The following is an 11,394-nucleotide window of genomic DNA, read 5'->3' as shown; positions in this document are numbered from 1 at the left end:
TGTTTAATATGGGCTTAGACATCCAAACATAGTGCAGTAGAAAGATTTATTTCAGTATCACATTAGAAGGTGCAACACAACATGATAAAGTGCATTTCAGGAGTTTCAACGCTTTCAAGTAAAGTTTCTCCATCAGAACATGGTCTGGAATATTTTCAAACAGGAAGACGCGTAAAACCAGCTGAGAGAAGATTCCCATCATGCAGCAGCTTTATATTTACACACATCAGACTCGCCTAGAACCATCCTGAGACGAGCACAATCGGAGAGAAGTCTGGAGAAACCAATGATGAACATAAAAAAATGAACATTGCTATTGATCTCTAGTTTATACATTAAAGACTGGAGCATTTATTACTCACTACATCAGCTTCTATATCACCGTGTCCATCTGTCCAGGATTCACAGTACAGTTCAAGAGTGAAAGTGCTTTTTCCACAAACACACATCAACATATCAAAGCATTCGACTGCATTAAACCTCATTCCCTTTTAAACGCTGGACGAGTCCAACACAAAACCATACGACATTATAATGATGCGCAACACGCTTAACATGTCAAATAAAACAAGAAAACACCCAGAATCAGCTGGTTAAGTTTGCATTATTGTATAGAAGCCTGTTTACAGGACAAAATGAAAAATAAAAAAGGTAGTTGTGACTTATTTCTCAATTCAAACTTTTTTTTAAAGTCTGAATTGAGAGATATAAACTCAGAATTGAGAGATAAACTAAAAAAAAAAAAAAAAAAAAAGTCTCAGAATTGCGAGGGGAAAAAAAAAGTGAATTGTGAGATTTAAACTCCGAATTGCAAACTTTAAATTCAAAATGTTGAGAAGAACAGTTTATATACAGATATACTTGCAAGGGCAAAAAAAAAAATCTGAATTTTAATTTGTTTTCTCGCAATTTTAAATTTTTTTTTCTCATGACTGCGAGAAACAAAATCTGAATTGTGAAAAGTCGCAATTACCATCTAATTTTTTTCATTCCGTAGCATTCCGGGCTTCCATAGTTTTCAGATGCATATTTTTAGAATATGAAATCATGATTTCTCTAATTCATGAAAAACTCCACATTTTTACAACTAAAAAGCTGTTATTGCTTCGAACGTAAATTCATAACAATATTTGATGAACCGTTGAGATTTATTCACCAGGATGGAAATTAATTTCAGACAGTATTCACAGCTTTCCATCCCTTCAAACATTCAAAGAAATGACAGATCTGGAAAAACAAATCTACTCAAATAGAACTTTAAATGATAGAATTTGACAAAAAACTAACTAATTAATGTTGCTTTTGCATTCAAGTTTTCAAAAGCAGTCTATTTTGTTGAACTCAGTTATAATCTGGAGACTATTAAAGGTAGTTCTGGTGGTTTAATCCACACGTGACATGCACACATATATCAGTCAGTTTATTGCACTGTTGTGACCTGGTGAACTCTTAGTATTTTGTGTTAATCAACATTAATGAAGCACATGGATCCTTTTTCCATTTTTCTGTTTTTATGTCATATTTACAGTAACAGTCCACGTGAACAGAGAGAAACATCAGTCCGTCCTGAGCTCGACTCCTTTGGTGGCGTTATTTGTGCTTCATTTGTTTCAGTCGTCTTGGCATTAGTCTTATTTTCTATTGTCATCTCCATTGAAGCTGTGTTTAATCTCTGCTGGAAGCCTCATCAATGACCATTTATGTGACATGACACGAGGTCATAACCTTTAGGGTCACGTGTTCCTCAAGGCCAAACACACCCACTTCCTCCTTTGGGAAGACTGCGATGAGCAAAGTACAAAACCAATGCCGGCAAGGCGATTTATTTATATATAAATAATAGATGGATGTTTATTAATATAAATATAGTCATTTAATCTAAATTAATATACATTTATTTAAATACATGTATTATTTATATACAAATGTATTACTTATATTAAGTATATTCATTTATACAAGTAAATTATTTGTATGTATTATATTTATATAATACACTTATAAAAGTGAATACATTTGTGACCCTGGAACACAAAACCAATCATAAGGGTCTTTTGTTTCTTCTTTTTTTAATTGAGATTTTAAATAAGCTTTCCATTGATGTATGATTTGTTATGATAGGGCAATATTTGGCCGAGATACCACTATTTGAAAATTTGGAATCTGAGGGTGCAAAAAAAAAAATATATATATATATATTGAGAAAATCACCTTTAAAGTTGTCCAAGTTCTTAGCAATGCATATTACTAATCAAAAATCAAGTTTTGATATATTTGCAGTACGAAATTTACAAAATATCTTCATGGAACATGATCTTTACTTAATATCCTAATGATTTTTGGCATAAAAGAAAAATCGATAAATTCAACCCATACAATATATTGTTGGTTATTTCTACAAATATACCTGTGCTACTTATGACTGGTTTTATGGTCCAGGGACACAATTAGGATTTATAAATAACTGTTTTATTTAAAATGTATTTATTTATATAAACGTGTGTGTGTGTGTGTGTGTGTGTATGTGTATATATATATATATATATATATATATATATATATATATAAAATGATTGAATTTTTTATAAATGAATTTATATATAATGCATTTTATGTAACTGAATACATTTGTTTATTTGTTTATATGTGAATGTATTACTAGTAAGTTATTTATATTTATAAAAATAAATATTAAAATGTGTTATTTATATAATATATTTATATAAATAAAATACATTTATATAATTAATGTATTTTCTATTATAATATCATGCAAATAATGCATTTGAATAAATAATTTACTTGTATAAATACTTATATCAGTGTATATTTATTTATAAATAACACATTTATTTGTATAAATGTATTTAAATATTTATAAACATAACTTTCTACACTTATTTATATTCAAGTAAATTATTCAGTATTTACATAAAACATTTCTATGAATTAATACATTATTTATTTATATAAATAAATTGTATTGCTTTAAGTATAATATATTTGATTAATTTATTAAATGTTTATGTAACCATGAATTTATATATAAATGTAAATAAATGCATGTCCTTGTGGGAATGTCATATCTCGGATTCGCTCTTATAAGTCATGGGGTCGAGTGGTATGGCAGTCTGCAGAATGTCAAACTCGATCTGATTGTCCATGTCCAATACGCAGAACATGTTGTTTCCGGAGGTCATGGTGGCCGAATCCTGGAACATTTTCTGGAAGTCTGTGGGAGCGACGGTCAGCTGGTCATGCGGCCGCTCCTCCTCGTCCTCTCCGCAGCACAGCGCCACCTCATTCTCGTAGCAGAAGGCGCTGGGCGAGTGCGGCGGGAGGAGCGTGTGCGCCCGGCTGCGGCTGTCCGGCGTCATGGAGCGGGACGACCCGGACGAACGGCGCCCGGTCAGTTCGCTCAGCTCCTTAGCGCTGCAGGCGGGTGTCGAGGGAACTTCGTAGGTCTTGTGGAAATGTGCATAATCGACCTGGTAGCTGTCGCGGTCCTCAAAGATGACCGGCTCGAAGCGGTGACCCCATAGGATCTCGCGGGAAAGGTACGAGCTACGCGTTTGCGTGGTCATAGCCGTCGCCTCCACCATTCCCTCCAGGATCACTACGATCTCGAAATCATCCGATTCGAGATCCGCCCGGCTCATCCCCCAAAGCGGCGAGTCCTCGTCGATTTCGTGTACGATTACTAGCGGCGACACCAGGAAGAGGCGGTCTGTACCTTCATCGTAGCCCACGTTCAAATCCATCTGTTCCAGCGGGATGAACTCGCCCTCTGCCGTCACGTAGGGTCGGATGAGCTGCGCGCGAACGTGGGCTTCAACAATGTGGCTTCGCCGAAGGTTTCCAACGCGCCACATTAGACACAGCTTCCCATTGCGCAAAGCAATCACTGCGTTATGTGAAAACAGCAAGGTTTGGTTTCGTTTCTTCGGACGCGCCATTTTGGCCATGATGGTGCCAATCATGAAAGAGTCAATGATGCATCCAACAATCGATTGCACCACTACCGATATGATCGCTACAGGACACTCTTCAGTCACGCAGCGCCAGCCGTAACCAATCGTGGTTTGGGTCTCGACTGAGAATAGGAACGCGCCGACGAAACCCTCGACGTGCAGCAAACACGGTTTCCAAGGCTTTCCGCTGCTCCCGCGATCTTTATCGAAGTCCCCGTGCACTAAAGATGCGCTGTAGAAGATCAAGCCAAACACGAGCCAGGAGAACAAGAAGGTGGAGCAGAAGATCATCATCAGGTACCGCCAGCGGATATCTACGCACGTTGTGAAGATGTCCACCAGGTACCGCCGCGACTTGTCATCCAAGTTGGCGAAGACCACGTTGCACTGGCCGTTCTTCTTGACAAAGCGGCTCCGCAGCTGGCTGCGGCCGGACGTGGAGATCTTCCCGTTGTAGCCAGTCCTCATCACTGTTGTTGCCGTGCTTGGGCCCGCCTCTCCTCCGGGGGAATGAAATCGTCCGGAGCTGTGGCCGTTGTGGAGGCCGAGGGTGGAGATCTTCAGTCCCTCCTCATCAGGAGACACAATGCTGTACCTGAGAGGGACAACAGAAGTATTTGTGGTCAGAAAACAGACCATTATTTTTTTTGCTTTTTTCAGTTTTAATTTTTTAAATTTTTACTATTTGTTATTTTTTTCTGTTTTAGTGTTAATATTGTTAAGTAGCTTTTATTTATATATTTTCAGTTTTCATTTTAATTTAAGTAAAATTTTTAGTAGGGCTGTCAATCGATTCAAATATTTAATTGTGATTAATCGCATGATTGTCATGAGTTAACTCGTGATTAATCGCAACTTTATCGCACCTTTTTATCTGTTCTAAATGTACTTTAAATTAATTAATTTAATACTCTAATCAACATGGGCATGGACAAATATGGATGCTTTATGCAAATGTATGTTTATTATTATTGAAACCATAGTCAACATAGAGCATGAAGACTAGACATGTTTCAAAGGTCATAGATGTTCTTCAAAGAACTTGTCCATGTCTTTTAGACTCATGAAAAAAAGAATAGAAATACCAGGTTTCCATTATTTCTCTTTAGCTCACTTCTTCTGAGCATGCAAAATATTATTTAGTATTACCATTGGTATTTTTTTAGTAATTTCATGTGCTTTTATCTTTTCTTTAATATTGCTATTTAGAATAATGCATTTGTACTACAGTTTTATTTTTTATTTATAAAAACTAATATATAGTTATTTATATTTTGAATCAGATTTTCAGTTTTGTATTAATTTTAGTTACATTTTTATTAATTTCTCGTGCTTTTGTTTTTAAATATTACTATTTAGTTTATTTCAGTTGTAGTTTTAGGGGGTTTAAACAAATAAAGTTATTTTGAATTAGCTTTTGTTTCTATATTTTAATTCTCAAATTTTCAAGTTATTTTATAATAATTATATTTTATGTATGTTATATTTTATTCTATTTCAGGTATTCAAGTATACATCAATTAACTTTTAATAAATTGTTTTCAATAGTTGTAGATAGCTAATAATCGTGAACTGAATTTAATGAGCTTTGAAATGAATTGATCTGAATAATGACACTAATGATTTCTGTAGAGCTGCTTTACAGCAGAATTTGAATTTGTTTCATAATTAATTAATTTTGCTACACTGTTATTTCTGTGAAACTGCTTTGAAACGATCTGTATTGTATAAAGCACCATATAAATATCAAAATGTGTGAAATGTGAGTTTTTGGAGCTGTAGGAGGACAGGTGAAGCATTGTAATCTGATTGGAGCATTTGTTCTTTCCAGTGACCGCTCTAAAGGACACACACTCACTCCAGATAAACCATGAGTCACTAATGCGTCTCTCTGCAGAAACACACTGACGGATCCTCCTGATGAAGCTCCCAAACCTTTACTGAAGGTTCTGTCGGTGGGATCAGGACTGTCTGTTTCTCCATAGTTTGCCTGTCTTCCCTTCAGATTTTTGTGTGTGAAGGTATGAGGGCCTCAGGTGTGCGTTACCTGCCCCTCATCTGGGATTATGAGGGAAGGCCAGTCATTTAGACATATTAGGATTGCGGTCAGGGAAGGTTTAGGGATTATAACCTGAGCCCTATCTCTCTCACTTACACACACACACTAATAAGCAAATAAATAAACAGCCTGCCAGTGTTACTGGCTCTCAATCATCTGCTGATGTTTGGTGGAGCACACGAGTGACAGTAAATGTGTCTGAGCCAGTGATACTTCAAGGAAGCAGTATTGTCAATAATTACTATTACTGTGTCAAGTTTATTGAATGAAAAAAAGTGTAAAAATCTGTGTTGAACAAAACTTTTAACATTTTGGCATGACGTTTATTATTTTAAGCTTTTTCTTAACCTCACAAAAGTCATGATTTAAGGCAAGTAAAATGTTTTACAAGTTAAATATCCAAAAGAGGTGTTATCTAGTTAAAGGTCCACAAGTTTGCATATATTTATCTGAAAACGGTATAAATAATTCAAAATAGTTTTTCCGATTTTGTTTTCATGTTAGAGTTAAAGGTTTTTACAGAGGGAATTTGGGGTTTTTCTTTTTATCACTCCATGAATCAACAGTCAGAAAAAATACAAGTTCGCCACGTTTTTAGCAATCAGCTGTTATATAAATCAGTGTGAATTATATATGAACAACTTCTTCCGTAAAAGCCTTCAGAATATAAATAGGAATAAAACTGTAAAGTTTGGTGTATGTGCTGCTGAAGGTGAGAAACAAACTTGCAGTCTATAAAGAATTGCATTTTTACCATGTTTTTAGGAATAAGGTGTTATATAAATCAGTGTGAATGATATATGAACAAATCCTCAGTAAAAACCTTCAAAACATAGAGAGAAATAAAACTGCAAAGTTTGGTGTAAGTGTTGCTGAAGTAGAGATAAAAACTTATCTTTAGGAAACAGCGTAAAATCTACAGGCGCAAATACACTCACCGGCCACTTTATTAGGTACACCTGTTCAATTGCTTGGTAACACAAATTGCTAATCAGCCAATCACATGGCAGCAACTCAATGCATTTAGGCATCTAGATGTGGTGAAGACAACTTGCTGTCAGTAAATAGCATATTTCAAAACGCACAGAAAGAGACAAGGGTTTATAGTGCTCTAATGAGGTATCTAAGAGAAACAGAATTGGTTAACAGAATATAGTTTATTTATATAGATAGACTTTTTTTTATTTTTATTTTTTTATATATAATTAGTTGACTTTTGCTTCACTCGGTTAACGCTTCACACTCCTGTCCAGTTGGTGGCGGTAAATGCACCATTTAGCTGGTTTGCCAACCGCCATAAAACTCCGAAAGAAGAAGAAGAAGACAACTTGCTGAAGTTCAAACCGAGCATCAGAATGAGGAAGAAAGGGGATTTAAGTGACTTTGAACGTGGAATGGTTGTTGGTGCCAGACGGGCTGGTCTGAGTATTTCAAAAACTGCTGATCTACTGGGATTTTCATGCACAACCATCTCTAGGGTTTACAGAGAATGGTCCGAAAAAGAGAAAATATCCAGTGAGCGGCAGTTGTGTGGACGAAAATGCCTTGTTGATGTCAGAGGTCAGAGAAGAATGGGCAGACTGGTTAGAGATGATAGAAAGGCAACAGTAACTCAAATAACCACTTGTTACAACCAAGGTATGCAGAATACCATCTCTGAACGCACAACACGTCGAACCCTGAAGCAGATGGGCTACAGCAGCAGAAGACCACAACGGGTGCCGCTCCTGTCAGCTAAGAACAGGAAACGGAGGCTACAATTCACACAGGCTTACCAAAATTAGACAATAGAGGACTGGAAAAGCGTTGCCTGGTCTGATGAGTCTCGATTTCTGCTGCGACATTCAGATGGTAGAGTCAGAATTTGGCGTAAAGAACATGAAAGCATGGATCCATCCTGCCTCGTCTCAACGGTTCAGGCTGGTGGTGGTGGTGTAATGGTGTGGGTGATGTTTTCTTGGCACACTTTGGGCCCCTTAGTACCAGTTGAGCATCGTTTAAACACCACAGCCTACCTGAGTATTGTTGCTGACCATGTCCATCCCTTTATGACTACAGTGTACCCATCTTCTGATGGCTACTTCCAGCAGGATAGTGCACCATGTCACAAAGCTCAAATCATCTCAGACTGGTTTCTTGAACATGACAATGAGTTCACTTTACTCAAATGGCCTCCACAGTCACCAGATCTCAATCCAATAGAGCACCTTTGGGATGTGGTGGAACGGGAGATTCGCATCATGGATGTGCAGCCAACAACTGCATCATGCTATCATCTCAGTATGGACCAAAATCTCTGAGGAATGTTTCCAACACCTTGTTGAATCTGTGCCATGAAGAATAAAGGCAGTTCTGAAAGCAAAAGAGGGCCCAACTCCGTACCAGCAAGGTGTACCTAATAAAGTGGCCGGTGAGTGTATATACAGTGCAGTAATAAAAACAAGGAATGATATTTGAACAAACTCCTCAGCAAAAACCTTCAGAATATAGACAGGAATAAAACTGTTAAGTTTGGTGTATGTAAGTGCAGCTGAAGTGGAGAAACAAACTTTTAAAGATATGTATTGAGATTGAAGTCAACAGACGCAAATAGAAAAAGTACAATAAAACAAACACTTTAATGTGTATTTTGGATGTTTTCTTTCCACTAATCTAAAAGAAGGCATGATATTGAAGCAAAATAGCCTGTAGTCTTGCCTTAAATAGCAAGATGTTGTCCTACATCCGCTTTAACGGGTCTAAGATGATCTTGTTCTAGAGAAGCAGCATTAAACCCATATTATTTGACTTTGAGAGTTCAGACTGATTCACAAACCAGCTGAGAAAATGACCACAAACTTTTGAGTTGAACACTGTAGTTCTACATTTGGCAACATTTTAGCATTTATTCCACAGATTTAAGGACTTAAATTGATATTTAACCCAAAAACTCTGTCATTTACCCTCCCTTATGTCAATCCAAACCTGTATGACTTTCTTTCTAAGCATTTGGAACCAAACAAACAACACTGGAACCCACTGACTTTCATGGTATGGATAAAAAAACTCTCAAAATATCATCTACTGCGTTCCAGATTAGAAAGAAAGTCATGAGGTTTGAACGACTTGAGCAAATGCTGACAGGATAATATTGTTTCTGTGAACTATGTGTTTAATAAAATTATTTCATTACTCCTCAGGTGTGTGGTGTTTACAGTAATGGAAGAACCAAAGACTTCAGTAAACGAACATGAACACCATCAGATGTTCACAGGGCTCCTGCTGATGGGTAAAACCTCTTTATGCTTTATTTGATATCTGCCATGTGTCTCTGTCTTTACTCGTATATTTGTTACTTGTGTATCATTGCAGTTTTTGAGTCCAAGACAAATTATCTTGGAAAAAGGCAACTTTTAAACAGAACAGTTCTAAGCTCTCAAAAAAGAGAAACAAATTACATCACATACACTGATTCATCCACATTAATTTTGTAATATTATAAATAATCAAAACTGAGTAAACTATGCATATTTTGTGCCATTTGACCCTTAAACATGAATGCTCCCACACATGCTACTCTTACCTGTTGGCTCTGTTGGTTCCCATGCTGTATTTGATCTTCAGCGTGTGTGTGTGTGTGTGTGGGCTGCGTTCTTCAGTGACACAACAGAACAGTGTTCTCCGTTTACCCGGAAAGATTGGGTATCGGCATCCTTACACACCTGGATCTACTTTGTCACACACTGCAGATAGACAAACAGAGATGCGTCAGTCGTGATGTGATGCTGAAAGTTCAGGCTGATGTGATGTGGACACAAACTATATTTGTGCTCTGGTTTGGATGCTACGATCTGGGTCAAAGCAGCTGTTAAAATAGCCCTCGCACACAAACACACACACTGAGATGTAGGCTAGCAACCGTCACTGATTTGCATGTTCTCTAAATGTCCAGCTCTATATTTAGACTTATATTTTTAGATTCAAATGTATAACATTTGTATTAAATATATAACATTTATGTTTAGATATGCAATGGCTCCAAAGAGTGTTTAAACATTTAATTTGAACGTCTGTACATTTAAATGATAGAATATGTAGCATTTCTTGTAGCAAATAAAATTAGTGATCAAACTCCATCGCACACCTGCAAGTAATGGGTGCGTAGGACAAAGGACCAACCAGGTGGATCGCCTCAACAGACAAGCAATTCCCGCACACTATCGTAACTTGCAAAAAAGTAATATTTATTAATTAACACAACGTTTCGGTCACACGACCTTCATCAGGAGTATACAAATGTTCAAATTCATCTCTTTTAAAGTAAAGTAAAGTAAAGTCGTGACGTATTGTCAAGTATGGTGACCCATACTCGAAATTGGTGCTCTGCCTTTAACCCATCCAAGTGCACACACACAGCAGTGAGTAGTGAACAAATGCACACACACACACACACCGTGAACACACACCCGGAGCAGTGGGCAGCCATGCTGCGGCGCCCGGGGAGCAATTGGGGGTTCGGTGCCTTGCTCAAGGGCACCTCAGTCGTGGTATTGAGGGTGGAGAGAGTGCTGTACATTCACTCCCCCCACCTACAATCCCTGCCGGCCGGGGACTCGAACCCGCAACCTTTCGCTTACGAGTCCGACTCTCTAACCATTAGGCCACGACTTCCCCCGGCAAAGGGGAAGGGGGAAAGGGACGTTCTCTGCATTTAACCCATCCAGGTACACCTGGAGCAGCGGGCAGCCATCAATGCGGCGCCCGGGGAGCAGTTGAGGGGTTCGGTGCCTTGCTCAAGGGTCTCACCTCAGTCGTGGTTGCCGGACCTGAGACTCGAACCCACGACCTTCGGGTTACAAGTCCAACTCTCTATCCATTAGGCCACGACTGCCCCCCTTTTAAGATGAACACATGACCACTTAACAAAGCTCATTAGGAGTATAGATGAACATCACATCGTAAACAGTTACAAATTATGATAGTTACAAAAACCAACAAAGATCCCACTACAAATTCACAAGATCATCTAAAATACATAAACAACACGTTGTCTTCAAAAAGCATCAAATTATTACACCAATCAGTCAAAACTCCATAACCACTCAAACTCATTATAAATTCATAATAGAAACGGCACATCATTCAAAACAATTACACCACTATAACATTACATTAAATGGTGCTTCATCGTTCATACCCATAGGTGATCAAGTTTGAAGGGTATAAATCCAAAACAATTCACGTCTCTGTAGAAGTAATTCAATGTCTCCACCCCTAGGTGGCAAAGTTACTTTCTCAATCCCACAAAAACGTAAAGAGGTAACATCGTGATTCAAATTTAAAAAATGTGCCGCAACTGGATAATTCATATCTTTTCTTCTGATC

The 11,394-nt window shown here is 37.6% G+C and overlaps 1 protein-coding gene across 1 annotated transcript; it reads right to left on the bottom strand.

Moving 5' to 3' along the window:
• Window positions 1-3,080: 3,080 nt before the first annotated feature.
• LOC306863495 (ATP-sensitive inward rectifier potassium channel 12-like) lies at window positions 3,081-9,615 on the bottom strand (the record flags this gene model as incomplete). The annotated part of the gene is made up of 2 exons (XM_079406856.1): window positions 3,081-4,566; window positions 9,593-9,615. The coding sequence occupies 2 exons, from the start codon at window positions 9,613-9,615 to the stop codon at window positions 3,081-3,083; spliced, it is 1,509 nt and encodes a 502-aa protein (XP_079262982.1).
• Between the last annotated feature and the right edge of the window lie 1,779 nt (window positions 9,616-11,394).

The sequence above is a fragment of the Barbus barbus genome (assembly GCF_936440315.1).
Source record: "Barbus barbus genome assembly, chromosome: 4".
In the NCBI taxonomy this organism is placed as follows: domain Eukaryota; kingdom Metazoa; phylum Chordata; class Actinopteri; order Cypriniformes; family Cyprinidae; genus Barbus; species Barbus barbus.
This window is presented reverse-complemented; position numbering and strand designations above follow the sequence as displayed.